The sequence below is a fragment of the Osmia bicornis genome, chromosome 11, assembly GCF_907164935.1.
Source record: "Osmia bicornis bicornis chromosome 11, iOsmBic2.1, whole genome shotgun sequence".
Lineage (NCBI taxonomy): Eukaryota > Metazoa > Arthropoda > Insecta > Hymenoptera > Megachilidae > Osmia > Osmia bicornis.
In genome coordinates, this window is record NC_060226.1 from 9,321,544 (window position 1) to 9,336,422 (window position 14,879).

General features: G+C 27.9%; 5 protein-coding genes across 9 annotated transcripts; 1 reads left to right on the forward strand and 4 right to left on the reverse strand.

Annotated features, from left to right (window-relative positions):
• Positions 1-51: 51 nt before the first annotated feature.
• Positions 52-5,032, reverse strand: LOC114878934 (mediator of RNA polymerase II transcription subunit 29). Of its 3 annotated transcripts, XR_003789828.2 has the most exons (3): positions 1,118-1,226; positions 332-984; positions 52-143 (listed from the first exon to the last, which is right to left on the reverse strand). XR_003789828.2 is itself a non-coding variant. In XM_029193290.2 (2 exons), the coding sequence occupies exon 2, from the start codon at positions 975-977 to the stop codon at positions 402-404; it is 576 nt and encodes a 191-aa protein (XP_029049123.1). In that variant the 5' UTR covers positions 978-984; positions 4,946-5,032; the 3' UTR covers positions 392-401. The 3 variants fall into 3 exon arrangements, 2 of the variants coding, with proteins under 2 accessions (XP_029049123.1, XP_029049124.1); XM_029193290.2 differs by lacking the exons at positions 52-143; positions 1,118-1,226 and adding an exon at positions 4,946-5,032 and having other exon boundaries at positions 392-984; XM_029193291.2 differs by lacking the exon at positions 52-143 and having other exon boundaries at positions 392-984; positions 1,084-1,213.
• Positions 1,274-5,473, forward strand: LOC114878926 (structural maintenance of chromosomes protein 2). 2 transcript variants are annotated; one of them, XM_029193268.2, is made up of 4 exons: positions 1,274-1,744; positions 1,829-2,251; positions 2,323-2,601; positions 2,668-5,473. In XM_029193268.2, the coding sequence occupies exons 1-4, from the start codon at positions 1,577-1,579 to the stop codon at positions 5,329-5,331; spliced, it is 3,534 nt and encodes a 1,177-aa protein (XP_029049101.1). In that variant the 5' UTR covers positions 1,274-1,576; the 3' UTR covers positions 5,332-5,473. The 2 variants fall into 2 exon arrangements, with proteins under 2 accessions (XP_029049101.1, XP_029049102.1); XM_029193269.2 differs by lacking the exon at positions 1,274-1,744 and having other exon boundaries at positions 1,983-2,071; positions 2,157-2,251.
• On the reverse strand, positions 5,199-9,366 carry LOC114878928 (ribosomal protein S6 kinase delta-1). The gene is made up of 8 exons (XM_046287897.1): positions 8,774-9,366; positions 8,467-8,582; positions 7,246-8,388; positions 7,020-7,153; positions 5,797-6,946; positions 5,632-5,727; positions 5,380-5,570; positions 5,199-5,302 (listed from the first exon to the last, which is right to left on the reverse strand). Exons 2-7 carry the CDS (start codon positions 8,560-8,562, stop codon positions 5,469-5,471), a joined length of 2,721 nt encoding a protein of 906 aa, XP_046143853.1. The 5' UTR covers positions 8,563-8,582; positions 8,774-9,366; the 3' UTR covers positions 5,199-5,302; positions 5,380-5,468.
• Positions 9,367-10,312: 946 nt separating this feature from the next.
• Positions 10,313-11,821, reverse strand: LOC114878921 (leucine-rich repeat-containing protein 9-like). The gene is made up of 3 exons (XM_046287905.1): positions 11,642-11,821; positions 10,468-11,559; positions 10,313-10,402 (listed from the first exon to the last, which is right to left on the reverse strand). The coding sequence occupies exons 1-3, from the start codon at positions 11,807-11,809 to the stop codon at positions 10,400-10,402; spliced, it is 1,263 nt and encodes a 420-aa protein (XP_046143861.1). The 5' UTR covers positions 11,810-11,821; the 3' UTR covers positions 10,313-10,399.
• Positions 11,822-12,075: 254 nt separating this feature from the next.
• Positions 12,076-14,427, reverse strand: LOC114878922 (leucine-rich repeat-containing protein 9-like). Of its 2 annotated transcripts, none has more exons than XM_029193242.2 (5): positions 13,828-14,427; positions 13,581-13,771; positions 13,249-13,524; positions 12,373-12,512; positions 12,076-12,296 (listed from the first exon to the last, which is right to left on the reverse strand). In XM_029193242.2, the coding sequence occupies exons 1-5, from the start codon at positions 13,850-13,852 to the stop codon at positions 12,086-12,088; spliced, it is 843 nt and encodes a 280-aa protein (XP_029049075.2). In that variant the 5' UTR covers positions 13,853-14,427; the 3' UTR covers positions 12,076-12,085. The 2 variants fall into 2 exon arrangements, with proteins under 2 accessions (XP_029049075.2, XP_029049074.1); XM_029193241.2 differs by lacking the exon at positions 12,076-12,296 and adding an exon at positions 12,984-13,174 and having other exon boundaries at positions 12,426-12,912.
• Between the last annotated feature and the right edge of the window lie 452 nt (positions 14,428-14,879).

Consider the following 14,879-nt stretch of genomic DNA (forward strand, 5'->3'; position numbering starts at 1 on the left):
GAAATATTAATGTAGAATATAATAAAACTTTGTAAGTAATAAATTGGCTCATTAACATTTCCTTGCATTTCTGTCAAGACTTTATGCTCTAAACAATAAAGTATACAGATTACATACATACACTTAGTACTTGGTTTAACAAACTGAAAAATAAAAACAATACTTCAGACATGAACATATTTATACATATATTCTTATAATCATTCAAAATATAAAAAGATATAAATTTATTCATAATGTAATAATATTATTAGAGTTTTTTGTAGTATATACAAAATCAAATGTGTATATCAAATACTTAATTACATAAATAAAGGTGAAATATTCTTACCTTTAGTCTTATTGCTTACAGTCTCATTTAAAAATGTAATAAAAGTAATATACTATTCAAGAAAAATAAATTATTCACCAGATGCTATTGAATGAGCTGCAGAAACTAAGGTATCATGAATTTCACGAACATATGCAACTTGTGCTCTTACAGTCATCAAGAATTGAGGATAAGTTAAAGCAGGTCCTTCTTGAGCACTAACAGTATCAGTACGGGTTGGTATGACAGCCACTGGTAGGTATCTTAAAGAACTGGAATTCTGTGATAAACATTCTATGGAAGTCTTTAAATGTAATTCTATTTGATCACAAATAGAATAAAATTCTTCCATATTTTTATTGAAACGGTGATCAGGTTGATCAATGCCCTTTAGTGATCCAACATCTACTAAACTATTTTGGTGCAGTGTATGTGCTGCAGTTTTAAGGGCTATAGCTAATGATTCTCTTAGCGGTCCAATTAATGATTTAACTTTAGAAATATTGTCAAGTTTTTCTTGTGTTTGTTGTTGCTGTTGCTGTTGTTGTTGCTGCTGAACCTGCTGTTGTTGTGTCTGCTGTGGATTTTGAGGAATTTGAGGATTTACAGGTTGAGTCATTTGTCCTACTCCCATTGTTCCTGGTTGTTGAATAGGAGGGATGTTCATACTGATTCTAATAACATAATAATTAAGTTGACATTTCGCTATAACCTTATAATTATTACCGTTGCAATTAACATTAATTTTTCATAGGTTTTAAAATATTTCTTACCCTAATACAAACAATTGTTGAAATAAAATCTTACCTATACCCTTGCAACGTATTTAAAAAAAGGGGTAACACTTTAAAAATTTAAATACGTTTTTTGATGTTGACTGGAATTCAAATGGTATGCGCAACAACCTAACCTAACCTAACCCAACCCAACCCAAATGGTATTTCTACTAGGAATTTTAGTAAAGATCTAGTTATTATATTTTATTAAAATATACTTTTGTGTGAAAAAATTATGATTGATTTCGTTAAAAATTACTCACTTTCAACGAAACTGAAAGAGTAAAAATGAATATTTAGAAATAAACACAAGAACTTAAATAAAAAAGAAGTTTCCACCCTTTAATACTCGCCTCCACTCTATATTTTATAGAATAATGGAGTATACCGGTCAATGCCAAGAATTTGAATTTGTTTTAAGTGGCTTCGGTGCATTCGCGTGTTTTTGATGTATAATTATAATTAAGTCTGCAATTAATTCAAGTTTAAGATGTACATTAAGTCTATGGTATTAGAGGGATTTAAGTCATATGGACAAAGAATAGAAATAAACGGTTTCGACAAAGAATTTAATGCAATCACAGGATTTAATGGTAGCGGGAAATCAAATATCCTGGATGGAATATGCTTTGTTTTGGGTATTACAAATCTTGGCCAGGTATAGTATTGCTTGCTGTAATTATTATTTCTCATTAATATATCACGTGTCCCTAAAAAAATCTGTTACCTTTTCTTATTACAGGTACGTGCAGCATCATTACAAGATTTAGTTTACAAATCTGGCCAAGCAGGTATTAAGAAAGCCAGTGTTACTATAACGTTTGACAATAGAGATAGAAATGTATCTCCTATGGGATATGAACATCATGAAGAAATTACTGTCACAAGGCAGGTTATAATTGGTGGCAAAAATAAATTTTTAATCAATGGATCTAATGTACCAAACAAGCGTGTACACGACATGTTTTGTTCTGTTCAATTAAATGTAAATAATCCTCATTTTTTAATAATGCAAGGAAGAATTACAAAAGTCTTGAATATGAAACCTGTTGAAATTTTGTCTATGATAGAAGAGGCTGCAGGTACACGAATGTATGAAAACAAGAAAGAAGCTGCTTTGAAAACTATTGAAAAGAAGGACAGTAAATTGAAGGAAATAAATGACGTATGTTCTATTTTTTGAATTTACTCATTTAACTTTACGGTGTGTAAATTAATCGATGACTTTTATTTTAGATTTTGAACGAAGAAATAGGCCCAAAGTTAGCAAAGTTGAAAGAGGAAAAAACACAATATGTAGAATATCAACGTGTAGAAAGAGAATTAGAACACTGTAAAAGAATTTGTCTTGCTTGGCGCTATGTTACAGCCTTAAATGAAAGTGAAAAAGCAGAAAAAAGTGTACAAATTGTTATAGATCAAATAGAACAAAAAAAGAAAAGTATCATGACTGGTGAAAAAGAACTTAAAAATATTGAGAAAGAATTTGATGAAGCAGCAAAAAAGAAGGATGCAGTATGTATATTAATTGGAAGCATAAATATTCCGTATATTTTTTTAAAACTATTTTGTTTCTTTTAGGAAGCAGGAGGTCAATTAGAAGTTTTAGAGAAAGAGTTAAAAGATGCAGAAAAAATTCACTGTAAATTAACAGCTGAAAATAATAGTAATAAAGAAAGTATTAAGGCTGCAGAAAAGGCAGTAGAGCAACTAAAGGCTAATATAATGGAGGATGAAAATTCTCTTACATTGAAACAGACAGAATATGCTAAAGTTGAAGGGTTATTCAAAAACTTAAAAGAAATGGATGAACAGGATTGTAATGCAGTACTGATTGCACAAGAGAAATACCAAAAAGTCAGTTCTGGTTTACTACAAAGTGAAGATGGTGAAAATGCAACCTTAGAACAGCAATTAATAACTGCTAAACAAAATATGACAAAAGCACAGACACAGCATAAACAATGTGAAATGACGTTACATCTTTGTAAAGAGCGACTAGAAAAGAAGAAAACAGATATGAAAAATACTGGAGATCAACATAAAAAATATAGTAAAGATCTTGAGAATAAAGAGAAAGAAGTGAAAAATTTGGAAAATGAATTGAAAAAATTAAATTACGAAGACGGATATGTAGAACAACTAAAAGAACAAAGAAATGTATTGAGAAATGAAATAAGAGTATTGCAAGAAAAAGCAGATCATTTTGAATCACAGTATCCTAGAATCAGATTTGAATATAAAAAGCCTGAACCTAATTTTGACGACAGATCTGTGAAAGGAGTTGTATGTAAATTAATGACCATTAAAGATAGAAGAGCAGCATATGCTTTAGATATTGCTGCAGGAGCAAGGCTATATAATATAATAGTAGACACAGAAATTAATGGCAAGAAACTACTTCAACATGGTCAACTGCAACAACGTGTTACTATTATTCCATTGAATAAAGTAAATGGAAGACCAATGGATAATCAGATAATTCATCTGGCACAGAAGATAGGTGGTGTAGAAAATGTTCAGCCAGCGCTATCTCTTATAGATTCTCCCCAAGAAATTAAATCAGCTATGAATTGGATATTTGGGCAGATATTTATTTGCAAAGACATTGACATTGCTAGAAAAATTGCATTTCATGAGAATATAAAAAAGAAGTGTATCACTTTAGAAGGAGATGTTGTGGATCCTGCTGGTACTTTATCAGGTGGTGCACAACTAAAAACAGGATCGGTTCTTTTAAAATTAGAAGAGCTGAAAGCTATTCAAAACGAATTAAATGATAAACGACAAACTCTTCAAAATATTGAGGACACTCTGGCAAACATAAATAGTATCGCAGAAAAATACATGTCATTAAAGCAATTATACGATCTTCGAAATTGTGAGATCAGTACGATAAAGCAAAAATTAGAACAGACAGAATATTATACTATAAAACATGAAATTGATTCTTTGGAAAAGGATATTGAAGATCTGTTACAAAAGATGGAAGTAGCAAAACAAGTTGAAAAAGAAAATAGTAAACGCGCTGAAGAATTAGAGCGCCAGTTGAAAAATGCATCGAGTATTCTTGAGAAACAATTAAATCAAGCCAAAAATGAACTAGAAAAATTAAAGAAAAAAGCTGAAAATAGTCGTAAAGAGTGGCAAAAGCGGGAGCAAGAGGCAGAAACGCTTAAACTAGAAATCACAGAATTACAAAAAGGTATTGAAACTGGAAAGGAACAGTTGACGATATCGGAAGAAAAATTGAATGTACAACGAGAAAAAGCAACTGCGTTAAATCAACAGTTAGATGAAGCGGATAATAATATAAAACGTATACAATCTGAAATAATAGAAAAGAAAAATATTATCCACAAGCAAAACGCTTATATGCAAAAGCTTATCGATAGGAAGGAAGAGATATTAAAAGAAAGTAAAGAAGCAGAATTAGATATTAAAACGTTAAATCATGAAATTAATTCAATTCAAAAGACTGCTACAGATTGTAAACAAAAAGTAGTAGAACTTGAACAAAAATACGAGTGGATTGAACAGGATAAGATTTATTTTGGAAAAGCAGGTGGTATTTACGATTTTGAAGTTAATAAACCTAACGAAATGGAACAGATGGTACATCGCTTACAGACTACGCACGACAAATTAAGTCGAAATATTAATACTCGGGCTATTAGTCTTTTGGATAAAGAGGAGGAGCAATATAATCAAATGATAAAAAGGAAGAAAATAGTTGAAAACGATAAAAGAAAAATATTAGAAACAATTAAACATCTAGATGAAAAGAAAAAAGAGACATTACTTAAAGCTTGGAAACAAGTAAACAAAGATTTTGGATCGATATTTAGTAGTTTGTTACCTGGAGCTGATGCAAAATTACAACCTCCCGAAAATCAATCAGTTATCGATGGTTTAGAAATAAAAATTGCATTTTCTGGTGTCTGGAAAGAATCATTAGGAGAATTATCCGGAGGACAAAGGTCTTTGGTAGCTTTATCCTTGATTTTGGCTATGCTCTTATTTAATCCTGCACCTCTTTATATTTTGGATGAAGTTGACGCCGCATTGGATCTTTCTCATACAGAGAACATTGGATTAATGTTGAAAAGACATTTTAAACGTTCACAGTTTATTGTTGTATCATTAAAGGATGGAATGTTTAACAACGCTAACGTAATATTTACAACTAGATTTGTTGATGGAATGTCGACAGTATCTAGAAGTGAAAGAACAGGAAGAAAATAAATATAGAATTAAAACATTAGAAACCAATCTCACTCAATTGTAACCTACATAAGTTTATTTATGACTTCGTTTCAGAATCTTTGGAGCACTAATATATTCCATTAAAATGGAATACATATGAAACTTTTATTATACCCTTAAAGAGTATTTACCAAACTTGACCAGTTAAAATCTTTAAAGAATGGATGTTGTTTTATTTCGGGTATTGTCATTCTTTCATTTGATTCATACTTTAGTATCTGAAAATTTGTACGGTGTAACATAGATTGTTTTTTTAATTAATATAACTTAGAAACTTACATTATGTAGCAAAGATTTTGCATTTTCTGTAAGCTTTCCAGGAATGTTAAGTATGGAATGTGGTTGAAATATAACTGGGTGTTTCTCTTGGAATTTCTGCAATAAAAAAATGATGTATAATATTTTTACAACTATTAATAAAATTTTATTTTCATTTTTACATACATTGCCAACTATTAATTCATATAAAATAACTCCAAAACTCCAAATGTCTGTAGCTGGAGTAAGAGGAGTTATAGGTGAAAATGTATATAATTCAGGAGCCGAGTACGGATATTTGTATTTCAACAGATCTACGTCGTGACGAGGTATAAAGTACGTTAATTGCACGTGCCCATTATCATCGAGTAATATGTTATCGGGTTTTAAATCGAAAATTATAACTTTTTGTTGATGCAATGCTTCCAGTGCTAAAAGTATTTCAGCAGCCCAAAGACGGATTACATTTTCTGGTATTGTCCAAAGCTCTTGTTCATTATCCTCAATGTTATTTTTTGTTGAGTCCATCAATAACGTCGTGTCGTTATATTGCATTTGTTGATCATCTGGTATGAAATAATTATCTATTTCAGTTTTGTTACAGATCTCCATTGATTTGTTTAATTCACATTGTTTTGTAACGCTATCGGTGCAGTTATAGTCTACTGCAAACTGTGTATCGACCGGTTTTGAATTATCCGTCGAAGAATCATTTGACCTTCTATCAAAACTGTTGCTTAAAGATGATTCATTCGTATTACATTGACTTTTGGTATTTTTAATATTATATAGTGTTGAATAATTCGAAGTTATCACACTTTTTTCAGGTATTTTTTCCTTCGTCAACTTTTCATCATTTATATCGTCAATTTTTAATGAGACATCATTAACATCTATTACTTCGTTACAGTTTTTAGATCGATGTACATTGTTTTTTAGATTTAATAATGAGGTATTACCTTGATGGTTAATCAAGCCATCTGATTCGCGTATTCGATTTACGACGGAATTACTTTCTTGTAAAGTTGCATTGACCGACTGCAATAATATTTGTGCTTTTTCTAATAATCGGGTAGTAGATACATCACTATATTCTTCATATTTTTCATCTATCGTTACCGAGTGTACTTCCATTTGTACTTGTGGATTTGTACTTATAAATTTCGAATTCTTCTTTACATTACTGTCTTTAACTTCATTTTGTATGCCACTTTTTCTTAAAATAATGTTATCATCAATAGCTTCTTCAACAGTATTTTCCATAATTATTTTATTATAATTTTTATTATTATTAGTATTGTAATGTGATGTTATAAAGTCCCATAATTTTCCACGACTATAACAGAATTAAATGATTTATATTTTAATTAATCTTACTAAATAATTACATAATTATTTCTAATAATTACCTCAGATGCTGTAAAATCAGAAATATGGTAGTTTCTGTCTCAACACAGGCGTGTAAACGTACCATGTATGGTATTTGACCACGTAATATGTAGTCACTTATACTTTCTTTATTTGTAGATAATTTTTCTATAGCCTGAAATCATTAAAGTATATTTATTTAAATTTTAATTTTAATTCAAGGACATCGTAATATCACAAAAACTATAATCAATATTCTGTACGAACTTTTACAATGTTGAGGCAGTTTAGTCGAACATCTTTTACAAGCATCACTGATTTCATAATTTTCAGAACTTTATAATATTGAAGCTCTGACACAGGTTTACTCAGTAATGAAACATTACAATTTAAATATCTGTTATAAAGCTTTTCTGCACGTTCTAAATATTTTGATATTTTTTCTTTTATTACTTCCGCCCTTACTTTATTTGAATCAGACTCAACGCCCGATCGCAGACTAGAAATTCCCATTTTGTACTGAGTAAATGCTTCTTCATATTCGGTAAGATCTTCGTGTCTAAAAGCTGCACTCATATGTGCAGCTGCAACTAAAATATATTGTGAAGATTCTGGCCATGTCTGTGGTAGATCAGTACCATCCTGTGCTATTATCGAAAAATTTAATTCTTCAACAGCAGTATCAACTGTAATGTTACTACTTGATGTTTGAACAATTATAGAATCCTTTTCATTCTTAATATTATGATTTTTATCTTTGTACAAATTGTTATTTTTATTAAAAACTAATTGATTATCCTCTAATTTAGATGTAATTTTATTTAAGCTATCATCTTTAACATGAAAATTATTACATGTATTTTCTTTTATAGATTTTTCATTCTCTGTTTTATGTGTTAAATCATTCAATTCTGGAAATTGTTCTTTAGATTTATATATTTCTTGAGATTGATTCATTTCATCCTTAGGGATAGATGGATTAATTAATGAAGCTTGAATACTTTTAGGTTGAAGAATATTTTGAGAAACAATATCATTAGGAGGCACAGAATTTATATAAGTATTATGATCATCCTCTGCTGATGTATCAGAGCTAAGAGATTGTGAACAATCATTTAAATAATAATCCGCATGACTAGTTTCAAAGAATTTTATGAAAATATCACTAGAATATAAATACGAATGTCTTCCTATAAATTCTAAAAACTTTAATGCACATTCTCTTCTTTCTTCAATAACTTCTGTTTCAAATCTGCCAAAAAATTTTGGCTTTGGAAATGATGGGAAAGGTTCCTTAATTTGAGATCTTGAGCACAGAACATGCAATTCTGAATGAAGTTTCTTGAAATCATTATAACGTTTCCATACAGATACTTTAGAAATTTCTTCGTGAGAACTTTTTAAAAATACCTGAAAAATAATTCAAAATATTAATTGTAACTATTTGTAATATACGTATAATAAAAAATATAATTTACTGTATCATACCACAGATGTAACTTTGTAAATAGTAAACCCTTTCTTATGCCGTGTTGTTTCCGGAATAATAAAACGCCTCACCCATTTATCTCTCGTGGGTGCCATCGTTTATCTACCGCTTTCGACTATAAAAGCAGAAGCTCGATAAATTTATTACTTTATCGTTTTAATTTGCGTGTTTCTGTCATCATAGTTTCATATATCTAACTTTTTTCTCCGTTTACGAGGCATGTATATTGCAACTGATTAGTTGTCAATTAGCGTTGTTTGTACTTGCACTGAACAGTTTAATATATCTACTATTACATACAGTTACCTGTTAATGACACATGTATCTTCACATACTTTTTATTAAAATCATGTAAGTCCTGTAAGTGTTTCAAGTCATAGTAGATAAATGTCAAATGTGCGTTTTATTCGTTGAATCTTTTTTAATTAGACTTATACGAAAATCACAATTAACCGTGTTAGAAAGACATTATTACGATTTCATATTACTATTATTTTTGCTATTTATATGTTACAATAGAGCGATTGAGAAAATTTATGAATAATTAACTCTTTTCCTTCGCCACCTGAGTGGAACTGCGCGTGCGATTGCACGTCATGCAGTCATGTTATGGACTATTACGACAGTATAGGAAATAGTAGTTTAGTCAACTAGCGCCACCTATCGGGGCATCGAGGAAACTATTCTTCGAGTAGTTTCCACGGGTTCCGGATAGATGGCGCTGGTGCACATTTATGGCGGTCTGTTTAAAATACAAGTTTGTCAAAGAACTGTTTTAATAATTTTCTCGGTGGTTTGAGCCATTTTTCTAGAGTCGAGTTTCTGCGCAGCTTACTTATGTACTTACTTATGTACATAAATGATAGTTTATGAAACTTATCAATCACCATTTATTGAATATTAATATGAAAAATACAAATAATACATAATCTTCTTCGTATTTATTCAAATTTCTTCAATTTCTTTTATCTCAAAATTTTGAATAATTATTTTATCTTTATTTATCTCTATGTATAAAGGATTTCCTTCAATTGTTATTTCTTCTAAATTTTTCAATAATAATAAATACCGTATTTCAACTTCATTCTGAAGAATAACATCGTATATTAATGATCTTATTATGTGATATGTATTCTTGTTTACTTACTGTTAAACAATTATGAGCAACATAAAGTTTCTCTAATTTTGTTAATGGTTTTGCAAATTCTAAGGATTTTATCTTGTTATTCTCAAGGGACAAAAGCTTTAAATTGTCATTCTCAATAAAATGATCAATGTTTAGCATTTCAATTTCATTGTGATCCAAAATTAAAGATTCCAATGTAGAACACTGAGTTACTTCTAAATATTTTAGATAAGTACATTATGGTTGAAAGCTAAATAATAAAATATAATCTAATATTTGAGACATTACCATTAATATTTTGAAGATAATTATTGTTTAAAAATAAATGTTTAATTACTGGTAATGTTTGCTTTGTAATATTCATCACTGATTTAATGTAATTATGATCTAATAATAAAGTATATAATTTTGGAAATGTGCAGTTAGTTCTCTCACAGTTATTTCCATTAAATGATTCAAGACAATTGTAGCTTAAACATAATGTGTGTAAATATTGAAAAGAATGAAGACCCCATAAATAAGTTATTTGATTTTTACTGAGATCTAAGCTCTCTAAATATGGTAAACATTCAGAAGAAAGATCCACCTATTAAAATATCATAAAATAAATATTATATGTAATTTATAAAATTTTATAATGAGCAGCATACCTTTGATAAAGAACAACCAACCAGACTCAATTGTGTAATATTAATTAGCCGATCAGGTTTATATATTCCATTTAGCACATATTTATCTAATTTGTTGCCAAATATGTATCTTGCTTCAGAGATATCTACATTTTGTACAGATTCTCCAGAAATATACTACTAAAAAATTATATCACTGATAGTAATTATATAAAATAAAATAATACTTGAAATATTTTACTTACTTCAATATTGCTCAAGTGAAATATAATAAACTTTTTATATAATGTATCTGCATTTATTGGATTGTTGCAAAGATCTATAATATATAACATTTTCCATGATTTAACATTATCTATTTGCACGAGGCTTTCTATTTCATTATTCCCACAATAAAACTCTTGTAATGTGTGAAATGATCCCATTGCTTCTAGGCTTGTGATTAAATTATTAGTTAAATCCAGGTATTTTAATGTTGGAAAATTTTGTTGAGTAAAGACATCCAATATAGAAATAAAATTACTACCAAGATTTAGTTTAATTAAATTTTTCAAAGGCTTTACTACGGGAAATGTTATTAATAAACAACATGTAGCACAAAACTCTTGTACATTCACTCCATTTTGTAAAATATTGTACACTGTAAAGCAATCTTTTGATATGTGAATATATTTGGCTCGATTAAAAGCTTTCTTTTCTCTTAGTTTCACTTGTCCTCTTATACCTTGTTTTAAAAACATTACTTTATTACGTCGTTTGTTGCTCAGCTTACACATATTAAATGCACATGGGAAATAATATGTGGATAAATCAAGATCTTCACATTTAATTTCATTAATAAACTGTAACTTTGGCAAATATATGTGTATTAAATATTCAGCTACTTCTGGGTCAATAATATCTTTAAAAGGATTGTTAAATATATTCAATTTACATATGTTGGGTATAAGAGCTGTAAAAACTTGAATGCTTTGAAAGCAATGTATTAAACAATTCCATGATATATCCAATTCCTGCAATGTGGGTAAAATTTCTTTAACATGTATGACTTGTATGTTATTGAAACTAATATTTAATATTTTCACGTTCTTCATAAAGCTTGAATTTGGGAATTCAATTAATTGATTAAATGAAATATCAAGTTCTCTTAAATTAGGTAAATCCAAATCCATATCAATTGAATTTATCTTCTGTCCACAAATACATATTTTTCTGAGATTATGTAACTGCACTCTTTCATTAATATTAATATATTGTGCAATATTAAAATTAGATAAGCATACATGCAGAGATTCATTTACTCTAGGTGGTATAACAGAAGTTTCATATTTGTCTTCCTATAAATCAAGTTATACAGTTTTTATTACACATGAAGCTTATCTACTAATAGTTAAATTGCGATAATAAAAGAATAATTACATTTGTTGATTCATTCAATATGTATTCATATTCTATAACAAACATGGGATTTCTGATATCTGCATTTGTTAATTTAAACACCTGGCAAATTTCACTTGAATCATTCCAATAATTTGCATACTTCATATGCAAATAGTCATTAGCACTATCTGTTCTGTATAAAGACATTACATTTTATATTTGAAAATTATTAAAATTGACATTGTTATTACTTTATAGAAGAACTGAAAATTGGTGTCTGTATAAGTATACAAACGCGTCGTTTTTCACAGACATTATATAAATTTAATATATTTTTATCTTCGTTAGTTGAAAATATTTTATTCAACCAATCACAATCTGCCACTGCCAAACAATTAGTTACCATTAATTCTTTCTGTCAAGTAAAAGATATTTGTAACATATTTCTCTGTGTTGTAAAATTATGTAACTTAATAAATACTATTATGTGAATACTTTAATAAGTAAATCAGTTTTAAAGAAATTAAAAGGCCATTTTTGGATATTTGTTACTCCAGGTGATATTAAAATTTTTAAAATAGTACTGCATTCATCTGACTGTAAATCTTCATTTTTCCAATTACTTAACTGATCAATTTCTTTATTACACACTTTTACTACTTTATGTAATTTTAAACCTGTTATGCCTATGCCACTATAAATGAGGAAAGTTATTAAAATTTTGTTATTTAAATAATATGTTATTAATATAAGAAATATGTGTTGCATACCCTTTTATAACTGAACACAGTGATTCTTCTAAAAACTGTTTGCATAATTGAGTAATTGTGTTTTCAGGAAATGCATTGTATTCAATAAAATTTAAATTTCCACAGTACTTCATATTAGTAAGTAACTGCTGCTGCAAAATCTAATAAATAAATAAACAAGATTATATTATAGTATATAATTATTTCTAAAAAATACTGGAAAATATACTCTAAGTTGCATGTTTGCCATTTCTTTCATTTGTACAAGTTGTTTTTTATTTGACACCATTTTTAGCATTATATGTTGTAATTCTTCGTATGTTTCATTTTTAGAACAATTTTGAATCTTCTATGCAATAAATAGAAATTGATTAACACGAGTTAAGTTAAACAAAAATTCATTAAATTGAAGTATTATATACTTTATTTATTTTATTTGTATAAAGTTGATTTTTGAAATGAAGCATTTCTTTCTCATGTTCTTTATATTTCTGTTTTAATAAACCTAAGTGTGCATTTAATTGCTTATAAAATAATACATTATGATAAGCTAATTGCTTCCTAAAAATAAAAATTTAATCATTAATTTTCATAAAATTATATTATATGTTGATAGGAAATGTTATAAATACTTGAAAAAATGATTGATACAATATCTTTCTTTCTCACATATATTGTAATGATCTAGCTTTTTAATACGTGGAACATAATGGATAACATATATACGATAATTGCAAAGTGTTACCAAAGGACAATCTCCATATAATGGATCCCCAAATACTAATGAATTTAGTTTTTGAAGTCGTGATAGATTCTGTACATCCTTGCAGTTAAAAAATCGATATTATTTTATAATATTGTAAAAATACAATTTACTCAGCTATCTACATGACATACCTTCATAGTACACAAATAATTTCCTGCCAAGTTCAAATAATGTAATTCAGACTTCTTCCAAGAAATTTTATTTATTCTTTCTAATTTGTTATTGGCCAAATTAAGCTCTTGCAATAAAATTAATTTATCAATATTCTTCAGTTCGTATATATCATTTCCTGACAAGAATAAAGTAGTTAAATTTGTACAAGCTTCTAGATTTGGTATAGAAGGTAGTTCATTGGAATATAAATAAAGTTTTCTCAGTAAACAATTCTCTTTAAAAGCTGGTATATCCTAAATGAATATAACATTACAATAATTCATTCATTAAATCCAAATTATATTGTTACCTTAATTCCACATTCAACAATCCATAATTCTTGTAACTGAATTAATTCCGAAATTGCATTCAGAAAGGTAATATTCCTTTGACCAATTATTACTAATGTTTGAATATTTTGCTTTGTGAATAACAACTTTTCAAAGGATGTAATTGTAGAATAGAATAAATGCAATTCACGCTTATTATTGATTTTCTTTCCTGCAAAGAAATTGATTTATTAAAAATAATTAGAACTAATTTATTTGGTTTATTACCTTTGGTATTCATAAAATTATCCATTATTAATTCGCCATTAAAAATTCTTACTTTTAATTGCAACTGTTTTGAGCTTCACCTTTTTTGCCTTCCAGCACACGTTGCTTTCCTTTAAATTTTAAACAAAAAGAAGTATAACTGTATTTTAATTAAAACTAAAACTTATTTTTACTGAACTTTTTAAGTTGTGTAAACGTTAAATAACAATTCTCATATATACATAGATATGTATATCAAAAAAGAAAATGGAAAATTTTATTATTTTACGTTACACGTTCATTTTTTTATTCAATACTCGGTGTTATGTAGTTGCTACACAATTCTCGTGTCGGTATAAACAAAAAAAAATATATAAATATATACACATAACGTTTCAAATATCATACCACATGTAAATATTACAAAATGTATCGTTTTATATTAATAACAATTAAACCATTTATTGGAACAGCATTTAATCTAAGAGCTAAAATTTAAATACTTATATTACATAAAACAAAGTCAGTCCTAATGCTTACATTATAAATGATACATTTATAAATGTGATGTGATTATTATAATTGTTGTGTAAAACTTAGGCATTTAAATGTAATATATTTTAACACTATTGAAATTTACAAAAAGAAAATATATATGTATACCCGTTTAAAATGCTTAAGCAATATATTTTTTAAGCATCACCTAAAAACGCCAGTAATTTATGTTTCATAGATTATCAACAATGAGATTTATATACATTATCATTGTAATAATTTAATATAATACCTCAAAGCCATTGGCTCATAAATACGTAATTTTTTCTAAGGTTTATAAATAATATGATTGTGTTGTAAACTACTTAAAATATGTTAATAATAGGAACTTCTTATTCGATTGCAATAAGTTTTTAGGATATTATAAATTTTATTGAATTCATAATCATTACAGATATAACATTGTCTATGCTAATAAAATTGTTAATAAACATGAACAAAAATATATATATATAACAGAATTTTATTTATGAACCATTAGCTCTGAGGTGTATATTATTAATGATGAGGATGATACA